The sequence below is a fragment of the Ambystoma mexicanum genome, chromosome 5q, assembly GCF_040938575.1.
Source record: "Ambystoma mexicanum isolate Mex_15411 chromosome 5q, UKY_AmexF1_1, whole genome shotgun sequence".
Classification (NCBI taxonomy): domain Eukaryota; kingdom Metazoa; phylum Chordata; class Amphibia; order Caudata; family Ambystomatidae; genus Ambystoma; species Ambystoma mexicanum.
The window spans coordinates 992,678,801-992,706,428 of NC_090933.1; the positions used below are offsets into that span (position 1 = coordinate 992,678,801).

Below are 27,628 nucleotides of genomic sequence, written 5' to 3' on the forward strand. Positions count from 1 at the left end.
ATTTTGTAGCCTCTTCCGCTACTATCTATGGCAATTGGGTTTGTTTATTGTTTGTAGTATTCTTCATCATGGAAGTATTGTTCTGTGTTACTGTGTTGAAACCATTCACGTGCACAGAAGTTACAAAAGCTATCTATGTTGATATTGCGCATGTTTAGAAGTGGTTTTTGCAGTTTTTTCATTAATTTAGTTAGTAGTTTCATTCTGTTTAAAACTAATATAAATAATGTTGTTTTTAGTTTGAATGCCCTGTCAATCAATGCTTTAAGCATCAGTTTTCTTTGGTATGATCTGATATGATAGTTTATCTATAACGCGCTTAATACACAGAGGTTCTAAGCGCATACTCAGGTATTGAACCTGTGGCGCTCTGTGTCGTCTTGCTTCCAAGGCGAACACGTTGCCCCAGAGTTATCCTCCCGAGGTAACTTTGAAGTTAGGAACGTGACATCTCAGATTTTTTTACGAGATTGCTAAGAACTCTGCGCTGGAACATTTTTTTGTAAAATTGAATTTTTAGAATGTTTTGTTGTGACTTCATTGATATTGCTAGCTATAGTCTGAGGTTCATTTTCAGTTGTAATTTCTGTACTGCATATCTGGTTATCTGGTTACTAGGAGCAATATTTTTGTTAGTGGTGACTGTTGTACTTTCCAAGAGCAGAATTACTGGTTCTCTTGCTTGTACGTTTTCTATAAATTGTTACAGTGGAAGGGTATATGGTTTTCCCTTTGTTTTTATTTTTTATTTGTTTATTTTAAACCGATTGCAGACTTGAAACAATACAGGCATATCTGAGACTTGAATTACCCCAATTCCTGTTAGCTGAGACTGGGCCAGCATCGTCCGTATCGCTCGCCATGGCCCCCCCACCTCCCAATCAATCCTCATCCTGTTCCAACAGGGCCACCGATCCGCAAGCTCCCTGCTGCCCAAATGCAGGGCCCGTCTTGCCAGTTGGGGTTTATGGGTCCTTGCTGGGAAGTTCAGATCGTAGTCTAATAGTGGGGTCCAAATGTCTTGTGAATCGCTGTAGAGCGCCTGCTCTGGCTGCCGTAATATTTTCTGCAACTAAGATGGCCCACAGTTTAATCCACCAGAGCATCAACGAGGGGCCCTTGGGCATCTTCCATGTACGGGCTACGGTAATTTTCCCTGCTAGAAGAATTTGTGTAAGGAGTTTAACTGTTCTCCTCGATCTTGGGTAGACCCCCGATACTGGAGCTCCTAGCAGGATAGTTTCTGGCTCCATGGGGATCATTACCTGGGTAATATCTTTTATGGTAGAGATGCATTGTGCCCAGAATGATTTTAGGTTGGGCATGACCACCACATATGCAAGTAAGAGCCCGGCTGTCCGCTTAGGTGCCAGCATTGGGGATCGAGGGACCGGTTAATGCGATGCAGGCGTAACGGGGGGTAATACCATCTCAATAGCAGTTTGTAGGCGCATTCCCAATTGGTGATGCAGAGAGAGGAGCAATGCGTTCTAGACCATATGTCCACCCATGTCTGATCTTCCAATGGATGCCCCAAGTCTGCCTCCCATTGTGCCATGTATGGGGCTCTAGTCATAAGTGTGTCTTCCTGCAGTAATTTGTAAAGCGAGGACATTTTCCTCCACGGCCGCAGCTCCTTCAGTGTGAGCTATAGAGCGCTGGGGATGCGTGCAGCTGCTTGACGGACCTGGGAGTGGGAGCACCAATGTCTCAATTGCGCATAAGTGTACCTGTCTGCATCCGCCAATTGGAAGGTTGCTTTGCATTGTTCAAAAGAGCGGGGCTGGCCCTCCTCGTAAAGCTGGCTCAGGGATTCAACCCCCCTGCCGCCCAGTTTTTAAAGTTCAGTGAATAGAATCGAGGAGAAAATGCTGGGTTATGGAAAATTGGGGAAGAGGGGCCTAACCCCCGCAGAATAACCCTCTGCTTTAATGCCCAGTCCCATGATTTAAGAGTATGTTTAGTGGAGGCCAAGACCCCAAGCCAGGTCCGGCATAGTGGAGGCGGGACATAAGGGAGGAAACGCAGGGGAAGAGCGAGGTGGGACTACTCCAAGTCTACCCATTATGGGCGTCTACAGGTCACAGTCCATGCTCGAATATGTGCCAGTTGTGCTGCTACCTGGTATTTACATAGGTCGGGAACTCCCAGGTCTCCCAATCTAGCATTGCCCATCATGGCCCTTTGAGAGTTCCTTGTATTCCTGCCCCTCCAGATGAACCAGAGCATTTTCCTCTGCATGTGTAGGGAGGGAGGGTAGAGCAGGCATGTAGGAATTGCGGGAGGAGATTCATTTTACAGGCTGTGATACGCCTGATGCGTGAAATCTCTTGTGAGGTCCAGCGTTCAAGATCTTTTTGAGCTCTTTCAAAAGTGCGGGGAAGTTTGTAAGATACAAGTCTCCAGAGCGGGCAGGGATTTGGACCCCTAAGTAGGGAATAGCTTTCTCGCTCCATTGAAACGGGCATAGGGTTTCTAGAGTTTCCCGCTCTCCTGGATCCAGGCCTATTCCCAAAGGAACTGATTTCCCGAAATGAATGGCAAACCCTGAACCTTCTCAAAACTGCGAAGTTCTTTAAAGCTGATATGAGAGAGGAGCGGATGTCTGTTAGGGATAGTAGGACGTCATCAGCATAGAGTGAAATGTTATGATGGGAGGCGCCAATGAGCGGGTCCTTAATTTTCAGGTCCAACCGAACCTGTTGGGCGAGGGGTTCCATTACCAGTGCAAATAGGAGAGTGGGCAACCCTGCCTAGTTCCACAGGTTAGGGGATTGGGTCTGACAGGCTACTGTTGACCCTGAGAGAGTTTTAGGGGCCTGGTAGTTTGCCAGGACAAATCTACGAAGGTTTGGGCCAAAGCGGAAGCCTTCCAAGGTGAGTTGTAGAAAGCCCCAGTCCACCTTGTCAAAGGCCTTTGTCACATCCAACGCCAGCAGCGCTAATTTATGCAAATCTTGGGTTGCGATATCTACTAGGTTCAAGGCCCTACGGATGTTATCCCCCTTCAACCTATGTGTTATAAATCCTGTTTGCTCTGGATCTATTAAGTTGGGTAGGACTTTCGCTAGGCGGTTTGCTAAAATTTTTGAGTAATGTTGGTGTCAATGTTTAGTAGGGAGATAGGCCTATATGTGCCAGTTTCTCTAGGGTCTTTGCCGGGTTTAAGCAAAAGGATAGTTATAGTTTCTTGCATTGATGGGGAGACCAATCCCGAATCCCCAAATGAATTAAAGAGGGCTGCTAGCGGGGCTATCAATTGGGGATGAAATACTTTATACAACCTAGTTGCGAACCCGTCCGGGCCTGGAGCTATGGGTTTAATTGACTTAATAGCTGACTCGACCTCCTCACCAGTGATTGGGGATTCAAGATCTTCTCTGTCAGATTCCATAAACTGCGGCAGGGCAGCGCTTTGTAAGTACATCCGCTGTTCAGTTTGGTCCCGAGGTCTGACATTGTCTCGGAAAGATGGGCTGCTGCCAGTCGCAGCTTATCTTGCTCCGCATATTGGACTTTGCCTTGGGGGTCGCAAATGCCCACTATAGTGTTCCTTTTCCTTGCTTTCGCCAGTTTCTCCACCAGGAATCTATTTGCTTTGTTGTTTTTAGCATAGTATCCCTGCTTGGACTTGGCCAATAGGTATGCCATTTCCTCTGCGTAATAAGCCTCTAATTTCCTTCTGGCAGTTTGTAGGACGTGTTGAGTTTTCGGGGACCAGCCTTTGCGTTTATGATTGACCTCGGCTTTCTTTATCTCCTCATCGAGGTCCATTCAGGTTTGTCATTTGCGTTTATAGAATGCCGCTACATGTGCAATTAGTTCTCCCTGAATAACCGCTTTCATAGCGTCCCACGTATTGGCTGGGGAGGTATCATCAGCTGGATTTTCCCTGATTTATTTTTTATCGCTATAGCTATAGAGTTCCTTACCGGCATTGTGTGCAACATGGGGTTGAAGTGGGTCCAACGGCATCAAGAGGGTGGATCAGGGTCATGGGCTCTGAGGATTAGTGATACCGGGGCATGATCAGAGAGCACTTTCATTCCTATATTCACAGTGTCAATAAAGGCAAAGATCTGTTGGGAGGTCAGGAGGAGATCGATTCGGGAGTAAGTCCTATGCACATGTGAGAAGAACAAAAAGTATCTTTCATTGGAGTCCACTACCCCCAGGGTTCGGAATAGATGAAGAAGGCTTGTGGATAGCTTGAAGTCTTTAGGGGCTGAGGGGTGCGATCTGTCGCATGCGGGGTCCAGGACCCTGTTGAAGTCTCCTCCTATGATAACTTGGCCTTTTACGGACGGGAGGAGGGATTCGCCCAGAGCTTCATAGAATACCTCTTGGCCTTCGTTCGGGGCGTATACCAAAATGAGGGAGTAAAGTTATCCAAATACCAAGCCCTCAACTGCCGTGTAGTGGCCTTCTGGGCATAGTAATGTTTCCAGGATCTGTGGTTGCACCCTTTTAGCGAAAAGAACAGCAGTTCCCCCTTTTTTGGTTCCATTAGAGGCTAAATATTGGAGTGGGAAATCCCTGTTGCGAAGGCGTGTTTAGTCCGCCGCCAATAGATGTGTTTCCTGCAGAAAGACCACTGAGCTTTCCATTTCCTGCAGCAGTTTCAGTGTTCATCTTTGTTTGGAGGGGGAGGTTAGACCTGTAACATTCAACGAGACAAACTTCAGTTTCTGGTGTGACGGGGGAGTTTACAGGGTCTCAATGTTTTCTGGTAGCGGAGTCCGGGCTAGGTGTAATTCAGCTGCCATCCAGGGGTTTTGTTATCCATCGTCATGGTGCAACCAGGGTTTTAACTTGTGCTCCCAACGTGGGGCCTTGACATCAAATTTATGGGACGCCGATTTTTCTCTGTCTGCGAATCCCTTAGCCAACGGGGCTAAAATAGTTTGTATTTTGCTCCAAGGGATTAAGGGTGTCATCCACCTCAGAGCCAGGCTTGGGGCCATGCAAATCCAGCCTTAAGTGAATAAGCCATCTGTGTTCCCAAGCTTATCGGCAATTGCAGATCTGGTCCATTGAAAACTTACAGTCTGAGAGGACCGATGCTCAGGACCGCCGTCGCCATTCATCTGTCAGTTTGTTGGCCCCTGGTGGGGGGTCACAGCGTGCTCTGCCCTTTTTGGATCTTTGTCCAGGCCGATCGTTTTGTTTTTGGGGGGAGCTCTGCAGAGCCCCCCACCGGCGAATCCAGTGAAGCTTTGTCTCATTTTTCAGGTGAATGAGGCTGCAAGCTGTGGTCTCCGTCTTCCAGGTGAGAAATCATCCGGGGGACCCGTTTGTCGGTAAATTGGAGAGCAGTAGGGTATAGCCACTGGTATCTGACCTGCTGGTCCTGAAGGAATAGAGTCAAAGGCCTCAGTGCTCTCCTCTTCTGTATCATTGTGATTGCCAAATCTTGGTAGATCTTGAGGGGGGCCCTTGCAAGGTTAGGGCGTCTTGGGAGCGGCTTACCGCCATGATGGCTTCTTTGGTTGTGAAAAAGTGGACGCGGCTGATAACATCTGAGGGGGAGTCGGTCTCCACCCCCCGCCAGGGCCAGAGCCTGTGAGTTCGGCAAGAATGAGTTGAGATTTGTCTTAATGTGGCAACAGGATCTGGAACAAATCTCCCACATATTCTGCTAAGTTCCGGTCTGGGACTGAAGAAGGAAACCCTCGAACCCATAGATTGTTTCACCGGGCTCTATTTTCAAGATCTTCTTGTTTATATTCCAGGAGTTTGTTCTTGTTAAGTATGGTTTGCAGTGTGCGCTGTACTTCCAGGAGTTTCGCTGCATGTTCTTGGGTGAGATCTTCCACTTCCCCTACTCTCTGTTCCACCTCCACCACTCGTTGTTCCGTCTGTTCAAACTTAGTGGTCAGCTCTCCCATGCAGGATCGAAACTCTACTTTGATGTCCATCATTATGGCTTGTATGTCTCCTTTATTGCAAGCAGTCCGCTGTTTTCTGAGGAAGCGGGAGGCAGAGGTTTTGGGGAGTCCCCCTTTTCCCCCCCTTGTCAGCTGGGAGCAACATCGTTGCGATATCAACACTTTTCGAAGTCTTGAGATGTTTTGCCATTTTTGCCGGGACCTGGGGTGGGACACTATGTCCCTTCCGCGATGTGATTGACAGAGTGCACCAGGAACGATTTCCAGGAGAGGGGGAGATCCAGTGGATTTTGCGGTATTTGACGAGAGGAGGGTAAGTGGCTCAGGAGCTGAGTTCAAGCTGACACTGCAGAGCCGATAAGCCTTCGCTGAGGGAGAATTGCGTTTTCCTGTTTGAGGTGAGGTTATAAGGGGGGCTACTCCGCTATATGGTTGTTCAGCTGCATCAAATGGTCTCCTGCGAGTCCGGAAAGTCACTGGGTTGTTCAAGGCTCTTGCTCAGCCGACGTTAGAGGCCTCTACAGAATGCTGATGGCGGGAAGTAGAGGGCTAAGGTAAGGAAGGGGCTTACGCAGAATTAGGGCTCTATCGCACAACCTAGTGAATCTGGCTGTGGTCCTGGTAGTTCTCTGAGTTCTCCTGGGTGATGTGGCAGTCAGTTCTGTTTTCTGGAGGAGGCAGAGGCTTTATAGCGTAAGTGGTCCAGCTGCTTATCCGCAAATGATTAGGGGAAAAGTAGCTGCGCATTATGTTAGGCGTTCAGGGCGATCTTGTATGAAATCACATGGACATTGGTGGGTGAGTTCACCTGCACTGTCTCACCCGTGAGCCCTTCTATGTTTTCTGGCATGTTAGCGCTGGGTCCTGCTTACTGGAGGTAGCGCTTTGAAGTAGGGCAGTAAAATCCTCCCTTGGGCCTGCTGGTGCTTCCTGCTGGAGTTCTTTTGGGGGATACCGCGGCCTTTCGCGAGATTCCCTGTCAGCACCAGAGGGTCCGCCAAGCTACGGAGGGCCCATTGAGGCCGGAGGAGGAGCACCGCCCTTTGGGTGCCGAGCCCAGTGCTGGCTGTAATGCTACGATATTCCGAAGGCCCCCCTCTGGTCGTTAGTCAAGTCCACACTAAGTGGGCCAAGAGAGTCCCCACCAGGGCCGCAGAGGCAGCTGAAGCTTCTCCCGGTACTGCTGTTCTAGATGGAACGTTTGAGCCATTCGTTGGTGGACCGGGGAGTGGGGCCGCACACCCCCCCGTCCCACACGGGCAGAGTCCGCTGAAGCTGAGACCGGAGCTGTGTTCCCTCCTGGCTCCACCGGCCTGGTCATCACTCAGTAGCCGGGGTTGCTGGCTAACTTCTGTGTGCCGCGGGAAGGGGCTTTCTGAGCCCCACTGTCAGGGATCACGCTGTTCTCCCCGGCCGCCATGAGACTCACCACCAAGCTGGAGGGTCCGATGACTATGGAGGCGAAGTGCCTCTATATGGTTTCGGTGATCCGTGCCGGCTAGTGTCCTGCGGCATACTCCGGAGGTCTGTATCTCGGCCGCAGCTGTGATTGCTATGGATGGGTGAAGGGGTCCCCATCAAGCTTGCGATGGCGGTTAGAAATCCCTCTCATTGCTGCTGCTGGAGTTGGGATGCTTTGCTTCGTACCAGCGGAGCCGGAAAGCCCCCATGGGCGTCTGGACCAATTCAGTGGAAGTGGGGATTGGAGATGTGTCCCCTCCCAGCTCCATGGTGCATGGCTGCAATTTTACGATGTTCCACAGCCAGGGTACCTGGCCATGCCTGCCGCGTTCAGGGAGCTGTCAGCTTGTTGAGGGCTCAGCGTCTCACAGGTTGGGCCCCATATGTTCCGATCGCCGTAGGTGCTTTCATTTTCGGAAAGCACATGTGGGAAGCGCTGATTATTGTCGCAACAGCGGGCTTTGCATGGAGGTCATTAGAGTAGCGGCCGCATGGATGGCACTCCATCTGCTCGATATTTTCTTTGTAGGGAGCTGAGCTTTAGAAGCATTTTTTTTTATCTGTTGGAGAAAGCAAGTGTGTACTTTAATTTTGTAGCAGGGTTGTGTGGGTAAAGAAATGTATTAATATTAAATAATGGAATAAGGGATATGGATGTTGAGATAGTGAAATGGATAACAATAGAGTAATTATTGCCTGCCTCTGTTCACTTGAACTGTTTGGACAACTACCTACCTGCCTGCAATCAGTGACTCCGACCTTACTCAGCCCTGTGCTACCTCATTTTCTTGTGTTTTACCTTCTTTTAACTTAGATTCTTGACGCTTCATTCAGTCCTATGCTGCTCTGTATCTATCTTTTATAAACCTCACTGACTTTGTCTAATTGCCTGTCTGCATTCCTGATGTAGCCTCTCATGCCATGTGGCAAGGCTTTTCCAGTCTGCATTCACTCATGCCTACTTTGTCTTATTGCCTGTCTGCATGTCTGATGTAGCCACACATGCCTTGAGGCAAAGCTTTGACATTTTGCATTCACTCTTAACTATTTGTCTTATTGCCTGTCTTCAAGCCTCATGTAGCCCCTCATGTCTTGAGGCGAGGCTTTTCCAGTCTGCATTCACTCTTACCTATTTGTCTTATTGCCTGTCTGCATGTCTGATTTAGCCCCTAATGGTTTAGGCAAGGCTTTACCAGTCTACACTCACTCATACCTAATTTGTCATATTTGCTTCTGGCGTCAAAGTGCTTTTTTACCTACTTGCACATTCAGATTGTGTAGTCCCCTGAACGGTGAGGTGTGCCATTCCATTGCTTCAATTTTCCAGCTTGTACCTGCATTTCCCCCACTCCCTCTCCCCATTTTCCTGTTGAGCACTGGCAGGTTCCGAGTGTCTCTTTGCCTAGTAGGAATGTTTTTGTTGTATTCTCCTCAATCTTGTTCCCCTGCATTTTGTCTTGATATCTTCTTGTTACAGCACTTGCACAATACGAATGTCTCAAGCCCTAGTAGGAATGCTTCAGCTTTGGTTTTTCCTACCTTGCACCCCCTTTTTTGTCTTGATGTGCCTTGAAATTCCATTTGGTTGTAAATGTGCATTATAAATAAATAAATAAATGTCACGTAATAATTCGAATCAGTGTTATTGTACTGGGATGGAGAAGGCGTTGGAGTAATAATATAGATTATAATTGAGAGGTTGAATGTGAAAGAGGAATGTATAAATACTGGGAGCTGTGTGCTAAATTATTTGGAGAGGGAGAGGTTGTAGACCCCTGATGTAGTGGTATGAGGAAGAGGGATGCAGTGATAATGAAAAATAGTGTGAATTCAATAATGGTATGAGGAAGGGGGAAATACAGCAATGAATGCATTGTTGTTAGTGAAGTCACATGAGGGAGAGTGGTGTAAGCATAATGATATCGATTAATGTTGGGTACTGGGATGAGGAGGAAAGCTTTTAGGTAAAATATACATTCCATTTTGAAAGTAAAATGAGGTAGAGAGGTATATATGCAATAGGAGGTGTGGTAGAAACAATTTGTAGAATGAGATGTTAGAGCCTTGGTGTACTGGAATAAGAAAACGGGGTGTTGGGTAAAGGATATGGATTGTAATTGGAAATTGGTTTGTGGAAGAAGGATGCATAGGTAATGGGAGCTGTGCGATAAATGTGTGTAGTGTTATGGGTTGCACAGAGTGGTGTTCTTGAATGAGGAAGAGTGGTGTGGCTGTCTTGGAAAATAGTGATTGCAGCAATGGAATGGATAGTTTAGAATAATACACAGTATAGTTGTCTTATTACAATTGTTATGACGCACATGTAACGCCTATGAGGGGACTTTAAATGTTTTATGGGACATTCAATTTGTGTTGTGCACTATATCACCTCACACCTTCCATCTTATGCATGCTCCTGCACATTTGGATACTCGTTGCACCTTACCTTTGCTCACCGTCCTCATTAGGATTGCCTTTCTCTACCTCTTCTGTCCCTTAGCTATACCTTCTCTTCTTCTCACCCCTCCCTCACTATGGTTAATGCTCTTACGCTATCTGAAATGTCGCCAGGCCTAGTATAATAGTTAGTTTGTTGTCTGTTGTATTGTTCTTCTCCTTCTACCCCCATCCCCTTCTTCCCTCACTTTATTGTTAATGCTTTTACACTATTTGAAATTTAGCCAGGCCTAGTACGATAGTCTGAGTTTGCTTTAGTTTTATTCATTCAGATTGTCTAAAGGCCTTTTAAGAATAATTACTGTACTTTCCCTTGCTCCCTCCCCTGCCTTGAAGCACTTTGAAACACTCCAGTGTATAGGCGCTATATAAATACACTAATATATCATAACATATCATTCCACCGTAATACACTTTTTAGAAATGGAAGAGTTTGTTTTCTTTAATAGGTTTCTTTGATAATCATCTTTTTTTTGGGAAATGTAAAAGAAAGATTGTTGTCAACTCTGAACATTTTACACTGCTATAACTGCAGGACATGGAGTTCAACATGCAAGACAAATTAATTTTAAAAGCACTAATAAACTGTTGGGATGGCTGCTTCAGTGAAGCATGTTTTTCAGCATAGAAAACCACTTATAGTTGAAGAGAAGTTAAAGCAACGGTTGTTTAATATGTTAAATATAATGGTGTGCTAGAAGGCAGGTCATTTTTTTTAAATGTCCTTTTGTTTTCTGTGAGAAACCTGACGGTATCCTCCCACCTACTCCCCCGGGATCTTCCATTCAGGTGGCCATGGAAGGGCCATCGCTTTTGGATCCCAACACTGAGGGTCGACAAGAGAGAGAGAGAGGATCACTTCAGTGGAGGGTCACAGGGGATGGAATTGAGAATACCCAAGGGCAAGTCATGGTAGTCCCCCTTTCCCAATTATACACCAGCCCACTCTCTCTCAGCCTTAATGGGGTCTTTCCAATTACACCAAATCAACCCCTCCCCATTTCCAATAAGTACTGGGATGAAGAAGAGGCAATCGGGAGCAATGAGGATTACCCACAGAAACAACATAGGAGTACAAAGTGAGGCCTACCATGTAACACATTTGAATTGTCCCAATAGAATCAGGCAAGGAAGGTCAGGCACTTTACTCCAACTATGAACACCTGACTCCAATTGACTCATTATAAAAAGGGTGGTTTTGTCAGAAGCATTGAGCGAGCTGGGGGTGCTGACTGGACCAGAGAAGCCAAGGAGCAGGGAGCTGCAGGAAGAGAAGCCTGGAGGATCCAGAGGAGAATGGCGTGCCAAGACGCTGGCCTGGTGTCTGTGAGGGGCTGCAGCATGGCTATACAGCTGTGTCTCCAGGGAGCAGGAGCGAGGCAGCCTGTATCCTACCAGCCGCATACATGCCAACCCTCCCGATTTAGGCAGGAGACCCCCGATTTTTTATTAAAAAGTCAGGCTATTTTTTACTGTCTCCCGCCTAAAATAATGCTAATCCCAACGCAATCCTATGGGAAAAATAAAAGTTCCCCATTGCTGTGGTGAAATCTCCCTCTCAGGGGCTCCCGAATGTTGGCATGTCTGCAGCAGTGTTCAGGGAAAATGCTTGTTCCGGTCGCAACTGTGTCTGTGGGGCAAGTGTGAGACCCTGACCTCGACCCAAACACATTTGGACCTTCTTGCCGTACTGTGCTACTGTTAGCGAGTTTCATGAGACAGAGAGAAGAGCCCGGAGAGCGAAAGCAGGACGAAAGCAAGTGAAAGCTGGAAAGTGATGAAAGAAAGCAAAGAGAAGCAAAAGAAAGGCAAAAACAAAGCAAAACAAGCGAAAGCTGGCAGTGAAAGAAAGCAAAATGGAATGACAGAAAAGATGTGCTAGCAACGCAAAAATAATGAAAAGACAGCAAAGTGCGCTGGCAGCACAGAAACAGCTGTGCCGGATGGACCCCAACCAGCCCATAAGACTGGGGTTTTCCAAACAGCACTTTAAGATGAGCAGCAGCACCCTTGAGATGGATGGGGATGCAGATTCGTACTCTTGCACCACATTAATAATGACAACTCAATGGTTTGGCAAAGGGAGTCCGTTTAATGACAAGTACAAAAAGCAGGGAGTTTCAATATCAGCAATCGCTCGATCTTCCTTCTCGCTACAACTCCAATTAATTTCAGAAAAAACATGATATTTATACCAAAAACACATCATCACTGACATGTAATTCTTAAAATTTAGCATGCAACTTGATTGGTTCTAGGAAGGTAACTTTAATATAGGTACTATATCTGAATATGGTAACAGGGAGAGGGGATTGGATAAGCAATGTCAGGTGGGGCAACTACACCCTTCCTTAAACATGGCCACTGTAAACGTCACTAAAAGTACGACGTCTCATTGGTTCTACTAACTATAGGACTCTAGATTACACGGTACACTATGATTGGGTTGGCATCAACCCTACTCATACTTTTTCACTTGCGCTTAGCAGCGTGCAGAATAGCCAGCCAGGTGCAGGGAGTTCATCTGCACCCCAGCTTCCTTCCAATTACTGTTACAATTAGTCATCACCTCAGTGGTAATGTGTCAATTATTTCTTTGTAGTTGGCCTCGAGTCTGCTTCTTGGTCTGGGAAAGTTAAGGCGTATGGGTATGGCAAGGATCCATGCGTAGGTGTGAAAGTCTCATCCGCTTCTGCCTGCCTGGTCACGTGATTCAGACACGTGAAATCAACCTCTTCTTCATGCTATTTCGTGTATTTGATTTAATTCTGCCAGTTGTCTACCATCTGTGGCTTACCTTGACCTTTCTGAACAGGATACTCTGTTCTTTTTTCTCTTTAATTGTATCAACTGTGGCCTATTGCAGCTGATACGACCTTAGCTCTTGGCATGGTTCCCTTCGGCTGAGTTTCTCTCTGTCTTTAATTCTCGATTTGTTTGCTGCAAAACTCTCCACTTGAGACCTTTAGTAACCTTTTGTTAATTCTGCTCTTGTGCGTAGTGGTATAGGTGGCGCTTGCCGCAATCTATTTTGCTACTAAACATAAGCAAGCCTCACAATTTCTTTGCTTCTTGCGGTTTCTTGCATCTGTACACGTTTAAACTAACTGAATATCTTCATCGTGCATATGGCATAGGTTTCTGACATCTTGACATCAACTGTTTCACTTTAGGCTCAAGATGTCGCTTATCCATGGTATTTCGTCTCTTTTGTCATCATTCTCAGGTCATTATATCTTCTATATGTGCGTCAGTCCGGGTTCTTATGATGTCACCATTCGTCTTTCTTCAGTATCTTCTTAGCTTCTTCGGGTATTACATTCTGACAATTGTCATTCTGTCTCACTTGTCGATATGGTTTTCTCAATGAGTACCTTACTGTCCAGGTTTTCTTAAGTGTCAGTACTTCATTAGGTGCTGATAGGTACTGGACAGAGCCCAACTGTGGCTCTCTGCTGGTTTATTTGCTCATCATATGTCACATATTTTGGCGTGACTGTTCCTGGTACTTCGAAGGGGGGGGCTGGAGTGTGAATCGTGCTTGGCTCTTCCTCTTCACAGCCAAGAGTGGGTGCGAGAGTGACCCGCAACCAACAGAGACCCAGAGCAGCAAGAGACAGTGAGAAGTAAAACAGACAGTCAAGAGAAAGGGTGCCAGCAACCCAAAAGAAATAAAGAGTGTAAGAGGCACGTTAAAGGGCAAATGAAGGTGCAAGAGAGCACGATGAGAAACCAAAGGTGCCAAAGAGCATGGTGAAGAGTAAGTGGTAACTCCTGGGAGGAGCAAAGAACCCAGTGTTCCCGAAAGTCTCTGATACTACCCACATGAATGAACTGTACAATGAAAGGTGCTTCATGACAAGAGGAACTTTTTGTATGTTTGAGACTAGAGGGGCCTACGCTTGGGGAAGGGATCCATAGGAGGCCCACCCAAGACATCATTGAACTTTGTGAGGAGGGGCCAACGCTTGGGGTAGGGTACCCTAAGAGACCGACAAGAGACATTGTTGAACTTTGTGAAGAGATGCCTAGACTTGGGAATAGGCACCCTTAGGGGCCTCACATGAATTGTGTTTTCTTTTTGGAACTGGAAGGATCAATGCTTGTGGAAGGGAACCACAAGAGAACCAGAGACATTGTGAACTCTATTGACTTGCTGCAAGAACCCTACATGGACGATTCCAAGGGCAACCCTTTTGAGTTGAACTCTTTTGAACTGGCAGAACTGGCAGAACTACACCTATTGGCAAGACTATCTGAAACCATTCCTTTTGAATCAACATTTTTCCTTTAAGAAGACCCCCTACCGAGTGAGGGCAGGGCAAGCATAGGATTGGATACAAACTTTGGTTTTGGACTTACGGACATTGACGTCCCTTAGAAACATCAGTTGAGGGAACATCCCCCTTAGAGTTAGGGCCAGATAGGCATTATACCAACCCCACAAAGTGAGATAATAAAGGTTTTCAAACTGTTACTTTTGAGTCTACGGGCCTTACTACGAGTTTGGAGGCAGCCATGCACTTAATAAGGGCTTAGCTGCCTCCAAACTCGGGTCTGAGTCCGGGTTCCCTGAATGGGGAAATGCAGGGCCATTCCGACCTTGGAGGGCCCGATATTTCTGCATCCAGGGAACCCGGACCCGGTACATCCCCATTCCCATTTGAGCCCCCATAGGGCTCAATGGGAATGGGGAGCATGCTAACAACGGGCCCGTTAATGACGGGCCCGTTGTTAGCATGCTGGGCCTCTCGCGGGACCCGCTAAGGACGTCTGGTAAAACCAGGCGTCCAGAGCGGGTCCCGCGAGATGACCTCGTAATGGGGCAGTAAGGGGTTAACGGCGCGGCACCTATACCGGCGCCGTTAACCCCTTACCGCCCCTCTCGTAATAAGGTCCTACGTCTCTCATGACACCATGCCTGTCGCACAGGTACTCTAGGTTGGTAATTGAGGTATTTTTAACTATGGGATTGTGCACTGCTATAACATGTAGCACATGTAGCAGTGACTATGCAAGCAGAAGTACTTTTAAAATCACTAATGAATTATCGGGATGGATGCTGCAGTGAAGCATGCTTTGCAGCACAGAAAACCACTTATAGTTCAAGTGAAGTTAAAGGCAAGTTTGTATAATACAGTACAATATGAAGGGCTGCTATAGTTTTGACAGAATGCAGGTCATTATTAAAAAACAATGTCATTATTTGTTGTATTTGAGCTTGAAAATTGAGGTATTTTGTAATTTTGTAATTGTAACAGTCACTTTGCAAGCACTAAAGAATTATTGGGATATATGCTGCAGTGAAGCATGTTAAGCAGCACAGAACACCATTCTGTTCTTGAAGTCATATAGTCTAAAAGTGCTATAGAATATTACTTTTGAAAATTAAAACATACTTGTAGTATGTCTTCTTAGTTGTAGATTCTGGAATGCAGATCCTTAGATCCTGGAAATAGAAATCTGTGAAAATGTGTAAAGTGGGTTGTGATAGAGCAGGCTCTGAATCGCAGCACAAATGTACTCTGATAGTTGAAAGATACATCTGAACTATTGAACTGAGGGTTCGATGTAGGGTTTTTGGATGTGATTGGTGGATGTGTCTGTGACTCTTTCAATGTAGCCAATTAGAGAGTGTTGCAGAGATAAAGGTAAAATGGACAGAAGGGCTGTCCTTGCCCCGATGTCCGCGGACATATGTGACTGTTCATGGACAGACTGCACACTCCATCCGGTCTCTTTTACTATACACTGCAGGGAAAGCTGACTGTGAAGGCTGCAGGCCTCAACCAATCAGACCTTCTCTTTGTGGAAGAGGAGTTGAACTGCAAAGGAGGACAGGGCAGCAAGCGTTTCATTTCATGTTTGATTTGCTGAAAGCATGGCGCGCAACAAAAAGACTCTTTGGATTCTAGGAGATGTATGGGTTAATTGGCTGCAGATATATCCAGAGCAGCTTGATATCTTACATAATCTTGGCTTTAACAAAATGGAAGTGGTATGTTATGGAGTTTGTGGTATGAAATGGAATCAACTATTACCCATGTGTGAATATATGGTTTGGTGCATTTGAAACCGTTAGAAATTATTATAGTACATTGTGGAGGCAATCATTTAGGGTATCTATCTTTGCAGTTTGCCATGAAACAGACTTTCACAAATCTGAAGAAGCTTTTTCCACAAACCATGTTTATTTTTTCACAAATTACACAGAGACAAGAGTGGAAAAGATCTAAGCTGTTTTGTCCATGAATAGAAAAAGCAAGGCAAAATACGAATAAAGCTGTTTGTGCATTCCTTTGCGATTTTAGAATGTCATCTTTTGAAAATGATAACATACGACATAATAGCGTAAACATTTTTTAGAAAAGATGGAGTACATCTTACAAATCTTGGAAATTAGCATTTTCTTACCAATATTCAGAATCCAGCTAAAATAAATTGTGAAAAAAATTAAATTGGAAGAAGAGTTTGTCATGAAAAAGTGCATGAGTACATGTTAAAGTCACTCTTTTAAAAGGCTACATAAAAGACAATTTTAAAAAAGGAGTCAATTTGGTACAACTTCCATTCCACGTTTTTTGATCTATTAGGTTGTGAATATGTCGCATGTGCACGCATATCGAGGGTGGAAATACATAGGCAGGGAGCTTATGTTCTTCAGTGGTGTAATGTGAATGGAAGCTGTAAAAGCCCTGAGTAAGGATTTAATGCCTTCCATTCATGTCACAATACATTTAAAAAAAATGTGTATGGCAGAGACGAGGGAATAACAGAACTTCATTTATGCCACCTTTTTTCCTCTGCTCTATACAGATGCTCCATTATTTGTGCTGGCATGGATTTTCATGCTGGAGAAAATGCTGGTGATTCTTATGGACTTATCTGCTTTTAACACAAAGCAGGTGGAATCCATAGGGATCTAATGTACACTTAAAAGACTTTTAAAGGTGGTTCCACATCGAACGTATTCTTTTTTTGTTTTTTTTACATTTTATGTTTTTTATTTTTTCAGTAGAAGGCAGGATGGGAAGGGGTACCAACCAACCACTATAAAGGAGGGACATGTGAAGAAGGGAAAATGTTGGGCACTGGTGATGTAACTAGGGGAGAGGCCAATTCATTTCATGGGCCTTTGTAACTGCCTCAAAGGCTTTGCGGGATTGCTCCCCCGGCAGATGAGTGCATCACAGTTGTCCTCTCAAGGTAAATGTCAACTGCCTCTTGTATATGCTGTGATGCAGCAGGAGGAATCTGACCAACTGAGGAGGTACTAGCGTGGACAGCAGTGGAAGGTGATGGTGCAGTAGAAAAGGTGAATCTACATCCTGAGAAAGGCACTGCCTTTATCACGACCACCAGACACAGAAGCTACCTTGTATACTGGATCATCATCCTCCTCCGCTTCCTGCGCCAGGTCATCTGCTGCCGTGCCCCTGCAGTGATGTCATTGATGATGCCATTTGTGATGTCATCTTTGATTTCCTGGCTGTTAGTGTGAGCAGTGTGTGGCGGTGGTGAGAGTTATGGTTGTGCAGTTTACCATAACTGGTGAATATTTTTTTGGTTTTTCGATTTTATCTTGCAACCATAAAACCCCATTAACAGTGTTTTTTTTACTGAATTTCATTATGGTTTATGGCTGCGGCACAAAATCTGAAAACTGTAGAAATTCACCATTTATCTTAAGCTATGCAACCATAACTCACACCCATAACATGCACTGCTAATACTGGCACACTTAACATCACAATTGCAAAATGTATGCCATCATCCATATGTAGCTATCCTTACAGAAAGTGCCAACTACAGATTGTCTTTGGGTATAGAAAGATGCCTCAGACACATGAAGGAGGCCATGTTTCCCAACATGTATTTATCTTAAGAAAACATGTCTCCTGAAGTTATGTGTAGGACATAGACTGTGTAATACATTACTGCAGCCCACAGCATGCCTCATATGTTTTACTATGGCAGAAGAATTAAATGTCGAGGTATATCAGTACACAGTGCATGGTTATACTTGGAGCAAAGTCTAACTATATGCTTGATGTTGACCATATTGGAACATTGATATGGAACATGTATGTATTACTTCACTATTTTCACTTATAAATGTATCTTTCCTTATCAACAGAACAATGCAAGTGGCATTTACGGGTATCCTGCAAATCTATACCAAGATGTACAGCTCCAGAAAGGAGAGGGGTAGGTTTTATCAATATCTTAATGTCTTAATGCTTTGAGCGATTTACTTTACGTTTTCTATTTCCATATCTTCTTTTTATCAAACTGTAATGTGTGTATACGTGCATATACTCATTATGGAAATGCTATTGTTGGACTCCTTGGATTGCGTGGGGCTTGATTACCCTACATTGAAAGAACAAAGAAATATCGAGGCTGAGTACCACGAATGAAATACAGCAATCACGGGCTGAAAAGATACAAGTATCTTTTATTACTGTACAATTTACAAAGCAAAATAGATAGCTATCTGGCTCCCAACACCTCGCAGTGTGTACCAGCCGACACAGTGAGGAGAGAGAGTGCTGGACATCTAAACACAAGCATATTTATACACTTTCTTAAATATTGTCCAGCATCTCTTCACGTTAATGTTTCACAGGCTAGAGTTCGTGCCTAGTTACCATGACAGATGTTACAATATTATGCAAAGGATTACATAGGTTTGCATTTCCATGAAAATACAATGATGCAGTAGGTTCTCGGATCTCCGGTAAGCCTTGTTTCAAGAGTCACTACAATGTAGTTCAGCTAAAGCATACGCTCAACGTTTGTTCGTCATTGTTTCGATGTTTATACAAGGATGAGGCTTGTGTGCGCAGATAACACTTGGATGACAGTTCATGTATAGCGCAAGGTCTCTTTAAACAGTCGAATCTTGGACAGCCTAAACATTAATAGAACTCAAAGATTTGTTCAGCTTGACTTCAAGACGAAAACACATTCCACCATTTCAGAACATGGAACATAAATTTTGAAATCAAAATGGTGGATGAGTCTTAAAATGGCGGCGAAGTTAACCCAAAATTGGAACTTTGCAACGCGGTTTTACGTGTAACGCGAATGGGCCTAGGCCAATAGTCATAATAAGGAGGCACTATATGATTACGGTTTAACAAACCCTCCTTTTGGCCTAAGCCAAGAGCTTTACTAAAACATTTGCTTTATTCAAAACCCCACATTTCAATGTCCGTACATCCTGAATCACATTCTTTCGAAATATCGCCTTAGATCCTTGACAGTAATATCCTTCATTACAAAAACATCAGTCATCTTCTCGGGTGTATGTATCTTTGGTCCTAAAGTATCTACAGTTTGCGCACAACAGCCCCCGAACATTGAACATATGGCAGGAAGGCATTGTATGCAACAACAACAGAACAATAAAACACCAAGAATTACCACTAAGGCTGAGAAGAGTTTCCATCCCCAAGACCGTAAAAAGTCCCAGAACCAAGCACTAAGATCCCAATTTCCCTCAGGAACATGTACTTCTGTACTTAGGACGTGCAGATTTTGTATTGCCTTGAATATGGTAGGGGAGGAGTTAGGTACGAAAATGTAACAAGCAGATCCCACCAATTTACATACTCCACCACGCTCAGCCAGGATAACGTCTAACACTATCCGGTTCTGTAGAGCCACTAATCTAATTGCTTTCTGTTCTAACGTCATATTGTATACCTCCTCATCTCAAACACCAGGTTCCTTTCCAAACTCATTGATCGAACCGCCTACTCCCAACTAAATGCCTTTGTCGAAGCCAACAATCTCCTAGACCCCGCACAATCAGGTTTCAGAGCCCGACACAGAACTGAAACCACCCTATTCTCAATCTGCGATATGATATGATATGATATGATATGGCATTTGTAACGCGCCTATAAACAAGTGTTTCAAGGCGCGACGAGGCAGGGAGGGGGGAGCAGGGGGAGGACAGACAACGATCCTACTAGGCCAGGTGTCATTCAGACCGCGCAAGTGCAGGGGTAGGGGGAAGGGAAAAGTGCAGTACAAGGTAAGTAGAATAGAAATAAATAGATAAATAAATAAATAGGGCCAGCTGGTGGCAAGTGCAAGGTAAGTGCAGACAAGTGCTGGGAAGGGGGGGCTGTAGGGATACAGAGAACAGTCCCGCAGTGCAGGGGTTGTCAGGGAGGCAGTGCAAGTGGAGAGTGGCTGGGCCCAGGACCGAGGTCGATGAGAGTGGCCAAGTTTCAGATTCAGTGCAGAATTTTGTGAAGAATTAGCAGGGGAGAGGGAGAGAGAAAGCAGAAGCAAAGAGGAAGGTTTTGAGGTGCTTCCGGAACCGGAGATGGTTCTCCTCAAGTTTCAGGGAGGCAGGAAGGCTGTTCCAGAGGGAGGCTCCTGCCGCGGAGAGAGATCTACCCCCAGCTCGTTGCTTCGAGAAGCGGCTGACCCTGAGGGAGTTGGAGACGGATGAGCGAAGGGCTCGGGAAGGAAGATATTTAGGAAGAGAGAGTTGCAGGTATTTAGGCCCCAGAAGGCCTTGTGGACAATGCAGAGGGTTTTGAACTTAATCCTCGCAGCCACTGGGAGCCAGTGTAGAGATTTCAGTCCTGGAGAGATACGGTCCCTGGGCTTGAGGCCAAGGACAAGTCTCGCAGTTCTGTTCTGGATGAGTTGCAGAGGGCGGAGAGTGGAGGCAGGCAGATTAAGATAGAGACTGTTACAGTAGTCCAGCTTCGAGAGAACCAGGGCTCGGGAGACAGTGAGCTTCTGGGGGAAGGAGAGGAAGGGAAGAATGTGCAGCTGGTAGTGTGACTTCTTAGAGACGTCAGATATATGAGGAGAGAAGGAGAGTGTGGAGTCAAAGATGACCCCGAGGTTTTTTGCCTTGCAGGTAGGAGCAGGAAGAGGCCCAAGAGAGGCTGGCCAGAGAGCTGCAGGGAAGGAGGGAGTGGGTGTGCCGATGAGTAGAATCTCAGTCTTACTAGCATTAAGGCGGAGGTCGTTGGCAGCACACCATTCCTGGATAGCAGACAGACAGTCAGAGATGAGGGCAGGAGAGGAGGAGGCCGAGGGTAGCCTGAAAATGAGCTGGGTATCGTCCGCATAGCACTGAAAGTTGGGGCAGAGGGCGGCGATGCGGTGGGCAAGAAGTGCCAGATACTGGTTGAAAAGCCAGGGAGAGAGATTAGATCCCTGGGGAACACCACAGGTAGAGAAAAAGATGTCAGAGAGGAAGGACCCAAGTTGGACCTGGGAGGGTCGATTGGAAAGGAAAGAGGTCAGCCACACCAGAGCCTGACCAGTGATACCCAGGTTATCGCGGAGACGGTTGAGCAGGATGGCATGGTTGACAGTGTCAAAGGCAGAAGAGAGATCGAGCAGAATGAGAACACACGGAGTGTTGGAGTCGAGGTTCAAGAGCAGGTCATCACGGATGTTCAGGAGAGCAGTTTCCGTGCTTCTGGCCGCTCTTAAGCCGGATTGGTGGTCATGAAGACTACCAACAGCTTCAGCATGGAGGTTAAGCTGGGAGATGGCCAGTTTCTCCAGGAGCTTGCCCAGGAAGGGAGTGATGGAGATTGGGCGATAGTTAGCCGGGCAGGAGGGGTCGGCAGAGGGTTTCTTAAGAAGAGATGACCTTAAAATCACGGCAGACTCCGCGGGATGCGCCGCATTAATCCTTCTTGACCTACCCGCCGCCTTCGACACAATCACTCAATCCTCCTTGACCGCCTCAACTCCCTAGGAATTCGTGGAACCGCTCTCAAATGGATAGCTTCGTTCCTCAAAGATAGGTACCAAATAACACTACTCTCTACCTATTCCTCCCAAGCCAGACCAGTCGACACGGGAGTTCCACAAGGAGCATGCCTATCTGCCCTCCTGTTCAATCTCTACTTGATCACCCTCCCACCAATAATTCGTTCACACAACATCCTGTGATACAACTACGCTGATGACACTCAACTAATTCTAAAACTCTTGAACTCAAAACCCAACTGCAGATTTGACCTCGCTTCCTGTCTCCTCGACATAGAGCTCTGGATGACCAGAAACCACCTCTTGCTAAACCCCTCCAAAACCGAAATCATGGTATGTGGCAATTCTGAATTTCTTCCACACCCACTACCCTGGCCATCTGCCATGGGCCACCCACCAACTCCCTCTAATTCAGTAAAAAACCTTGGATGCACCCTTGACTCTGACCTAACACTCTCGCGCCAAGTCAACAATGTCTCAAAGTCCTGCCACTACCACCTTAAAACTCTGAGGCGCATCTTTCCATACCTCTCCTTTCCCAACAGACTCTCCACGGTCCAATCAATTGTTATATCAAGACTGGACTACGCTAACCCCCTCTACCTCTGAGTCCACGCTTACCAACTGAATAAACTACAAAGAGCTCAAAACGCTGCAGCCAAACTGCTATTAGCGCTCGGCCCAGGAGACCACGTCTCCCCAGCACTCAAAACTCTGCACTGCCTTCCGGTAGCCCGAAGGGTGACCTTCAAAACCTTATGCATTTATCACCGAGCACTGCATAAAACCAGACCTCAATATCTTCAAGACAAGCTAAAACCCTATCATCCTCCACGTACTCCAAGATCAAGCTCAGCTGGCCACCTAGTCATACCTAAAACAAACTCAGTCAGATTAGGCGGATCATCATTCTCAGCCTTGGCCCCCACGCTGTGGAACGCACTCCCACCCCACATCCGCCAAACTGAAAATCTAATGTCTTTCCACAAATTACTGAAAACTTGGCTATTCCCCTAAAACCAACCCCGTACTCAAACTAACTCAAACTGAATAACACCATCTCAATGACACCAACTCAACAAACTACTAGATCTTGAATAAACAATAAGACAAATAACAATACAACATCAAGATCCAAGCGGGAAATCGACAACTAATAACCGCTAATGTAAACTAAAAGGACAAACAGAATAGAATGAGTAAAGTAGATCAAAGCAATGAAGTGGATAAATCGAATAAATCGTACGAAAACAGTAAAGCGGTCTAAATTAATGAAATGGATGTAATAATTGCAATGGGCAAAATTAACAAAATGGACGAAATGAATAAAGAGAAGAGGATGGAAAGATGAATACAGGAGACTGATGAGCACACAGACAGATGGCATTGACTGTATGAGTGCATGGCATAAATGGAAAGTACAGAATAGACGATTCAAGTACATGAGACGGCTGTAGTGCATGAAACAGATAGAGAGCATGGAACGGATCCAATACTTATGCCAAGTGACATGGCCCAAACCGATATTGCATGAAGAATGAACAAAGTGAGTACAGCGGATGAAATCGGTAGAATGGATGAAGTGCGTGGAATGGATGCATGCGCTGAGCGGATGAGTGTGTAGAACCGACGAGTGTGGAGGGCGGATGACTGTTAGAGCGGATGAGTGTATAGAGTGGATGAGTGTATAGAGTGGATGAGTGTAGAGAGCGGATGAGTGCATAAAGCAGATAAGTGCGTGATGAGTGCGTGGAGTGCGTGGTCCGGAAGAGTGCGTGGTCCGGAAGAGTGCGTGGTCCGGAAGAGTGCGTGGAGCGGAAGAGTGCGTGGAGCGGAAGAGTGCGTGGAGCGGAAGAGTGCGTATGGGTACCTAGAGCGGAGGTGTGAGTAGAGCGGATGAGTATGTTGAGCCGATGGATGCGTTGAGCGGACGGGTATGTAGAGCGGATGAGTGCACAGAGCGGAAGCATGCTTAGAGCGGACGAGTGTGTAGAGCGGACGAGTGTGTAGAAAAGATGAATCCGTAAGAGCAGATGAGCACATAAGAGCAGATGAGTGCGCAGAGCAGATGGGTGCACAGAGCGGATGGGTGCGCAGATCGGATGGGTGCGCAGAGCGGATGGGTGCGCAGAGCGGATGGGTGCGCAGAGCGGATGGGTGCGCAGAGCGGATGGGTGCGCAGAGTGGAAGAGTGCGCAGAGTGGAAGAGTGCGCAGAGTGGAAGAGTGCGCAGAGCGGAAGAGTGCGCAGAGCGGAAGAGTGCGCAGAGCGGAAGAGTGCGCAGAGCGGAAGAGTTTGTAAGAGGGGATGAGTGTGTAAAGCGGATGAATGCGTAGAACGGACTAGTGTGTAGAACGGACTAATGTGCAGAATGGACTAGTGTATGGAACTGACGAGTATATGGAGCGGACGAGTGTATAAAGCGGGTGAGTGCGTAGAGTACATGAGTGCATAGAGCAGGTGAGTGCTTGGAGCAGGTGAGTGCATAGAAAGGGTGAGTGCGTAGAGCGGGCGAGAGCTTGGAAAGGACAAGTGCGTAGAGCGGACGAGTGCGTAGAGCGGACGAGTGCGTAGAGCGGATGGAACGGGTGAAGTATGTGGATGGAATGGGCGACATATGTGGATGGAACGAGTGATGTATGTGGATGGAACAGGGACGTACGTGGATGGAACGGATGAAGTATGTGGAAGGTACTGGTGTAATATGTGAAAGGTATGGGAAATATGTGGATGGAGTGCATAAAACAATACACAGAAATGATCGGAGTACATGGAACACATTCGTACCTCAAGACTCCAGGCGCGGCGTGATCTGCGGACAAAGTGTCGTTGCTTCCCAATGGAAGTGGTGAAACAGAGGCAAGATTGCTCAAGGGTACAGAAAGATACCCTTGATGTACATACAGTTTTGGACAAAACGCTCAGCAGTCTCTGAGATGTTTACATTTGCCCAGACAGGTTCTAGTAATTTACACATTTTTCTAGCACATATGTGAGTGGGACCATGAGCCATTGTAACCATGGCGGTGACACATGCATCCGGCAGCATCCATCTTTTTCTATCGTTTTCCACCCAACAACCTTCCTCATCCAAACGTGCTAAACACTCGCACCAATGTTCAAGTTCTTCTAAAGTGGCATCAGCTTGAATATCCTTTTTCGAGCCAATCCCTTCATCTATGGTACAGGTATTTGTCACTTCTTTCACTATATACATTTCTGAACATAAATCAGTAGCAGTCTGTTTAGCTATCCTGTCAGCAAAAGCGTTTCCTCTCCCTACATCATCTGTTTCTTTCTGATGTGTGGTGCACTTCACGATTGCTAATTGAGTCGGAAGCGCAAGTGCTGAGAGTAGCTGAACTATCAAGGTACCATGTTGGATTTTAGTTCTATGAGAGGTCAAGAAACCTTGTTCTGACCATAGTCTACCAAAGTTGTGAACCACCCCAAAGGCGTACTGCCTATCCGTAATTATATTTACTCTTAGCCCTTCGGAAAGTTCACAAGCTCGAGTCAGTGCGATAATCTCTGCGGCCTGTGCAGAGTTATGTGAAATTCTCTTGGTTTCCACAATCGTGCTTAATGTAGTGATGGCATAAGCAGCAGTGGATGTACCATCCGGAAGTTTGAAGCAGGAGCCATCGCATGTGTATGGGAATGCTAAAGAAGGCATTCTTAAGATCCACCACACTAAAATGAGTAGCAGAAGCTGGGATCATTGTTCATATCATAGTTACATCAGGCACAATTGGAAATTGTGGAGCAACAATCTTATTGATGGCGCGCAAATCGATAATGCAACGAAAAGGAATTGCATTATCCTCTTTCTTGTACACCGGTAAAATCGGGCTATTGCACAAACTTCCTGCAATTTCCTCAATTACTCCACGATGAACAAAATCAGAACCTATGCTCTTCAGAGCTTGCTCACCATCAATGGAAGTCTTATATTGTGGAATACGTGGCTACTTCGCTCCTGGTTTCAAAACAATTTTAACAGGCTCAATTTGCAAAATGCAGACATCATTGTCATCAACCACCCATAAACATTCCGGAACTTTACTAAATTCAGGCAGTAAAAGTCTAGTCAAAAACTGTGAGGCAGAAGATTGCTGGGGTAAAATCATCAAACGTACTCCATCCGAAGAACAATTAATTACTGCATTTAATTCCTTCAACAGATTTAACCCCAACAAATTCTCTCCACAATTCGTTGTTAGAAGAAACGGACACTGATCCGTGAATGGTCCCAGTGAAATCGGTACCGGCAGAGAAACTGAACTAACCACTGCTGTGCCAGTGAACCCTACAGAAATGTTATTCTGCCCTGACTGGAACCCGCAAATGATCAATGGAACACTTCTGTGCTCCTGTATCTATCAAGAATAGATGCTTCATATTCCCTACTTTCATCTCAATGTAGGGCCCTTTCTGATCGACAGGAATAGGCATTGGTTCCAGACCCTGCTTCGGGCTGTCCTAACGAAACAATATATCATCAAAGACAAGATCCTCAGAAAGATAGGCAGTTGAAGGATTATCAAAAATGTTTCTGCTATCTATACTAGGTTGCTGATTATCTTGCGAAAATGGCTGTGGATTTTGAGCGAACTGGCTCCTACCAGAACCCCCTACCCCAGGGCGGCCTCTGGATCGTCTACCCATGACACCATATGTGTTATTCGACATCTGCTGAAGGATTGGGCATTGTGCTCTCCATTGATCCTCTTGTTTGCAATAAGCACATTGGTTCACGTGTACAGGACCCAACTGCGCATTACTTTGTGGAACAAACTGGCCTCGAAACTGTGTACTTCCACGTCTAGTTCCTCTAACTATCTGTTGCAGCAATACTTCGGTTTTCAGGTCTCCCTTTTTCTTTTCAATCCTCTCTTTTTCATTATTGACCCCATTTTCATAATACTGAGCCATATGCAATACTTCGGACTGTGCCAAGTACTTTCAGAAGTCATAATGTGTGACTGGATATCAGGCAACAGTCCACGCACAAGTTTATCCACAAACAATCTTTTCCCTGACTCTGCTTAAATCCTGTCAGCTAAAATCGGAAAATACTTGTTCAAACCGATTAAAGAATTAGGTTGCACCTTCAGATTTCCCTTGGGTACAAGCAGTGAGTTTGTCCCAAAGAATCCTTTTCTCAGGAACCAAAGTTTTTTATACTATCCTATATGGCAAACTCAGTATCACCTGCAGTGGTCTCTCACCTGCTTTCATTTCCCCATCTATCCTCTCCAGGTTAACCCATGTGTCACCCAGCACTGCTTGATCATCTACAGTTCTAATCTGTTTCCATAAATCAGCAGGTAGGATCACAGGGAACAACAAGTCTATATCACCCAGAGTGAAAACTGACGAATGCAAATCAGATTCTATTTCCTTATAAAACCACGTTGGATTTTTCCTAATGTCTGGAATCGACTGTCTAATAGTGTTCACTTCCTGTCTGGAGAACGGGACATAAACAAATTGTGATACATAGTGAGCTTCAATAGTAGTGGCTGCTATACCTGCTGCGGCATTAGCTGGAATCTCAACTTTAGGAACAAATATCAGAGGGACCTCTCTCATAGGCAACTGAGAAGTAGGCACCTCCGATCGTTTGTTAAGCAATAGAGCTAGATCGAGCGCTAAAGTGGTGGACGCAGTATCAGGCACAAAGGCTCTCTTATTCAGCGCCTTGGTATAAAGCGCTATATAAATAAATAAATCAATCAATCAATCAATAATCATCAATTCTGCAGGACAACAAATCTTTTTCTTTATACACTCATCCTGCAGGTATTCTACCATTACCTGTAACACTTTTGTCTGCATTTCTGGAGATATCGACACATCCATAATCCATCTGAGCATATCCCTTGTTCAAATTTGCGTTTCTTCACTCGCTGATTTAAAAGGAGGAAGGAACCGTTTCTGTACATACGAAGCCTCCGATCTATCACCATCTGTTTCATCATTCTGTAACCATTCTAACTCCCTTCTAAACTCAAAAACCCTCTCGACATGCTCATTTACTTTCTCTGCAGTATGCCTTT

At 45.7% G+C, this 27,628-nt stretch overlaps 1 protein-coding gene across 1 annotated transcript in view; it reads left to right on the plus strand.

Annotated features, from left to right (window-relative positions):
- Positions 1-27,628, plus strand: part of LOC138498336 (fibrocystin-L-like) — a 339,059-nt gene that overhangs the window by 135,598 nt on the left and 175,833 nt on the right. Inside the window, exon 5 of the mRNA XM_069622135.1 lies at positions 17,944-18,014. Coding sequence (XP_069478236.1) covers positions 17,944-18,014 — 71 coding nt within the window. The remainder of the gene's footprint in view (positions 1-17,943; positions 18,015-27,628) is intronic.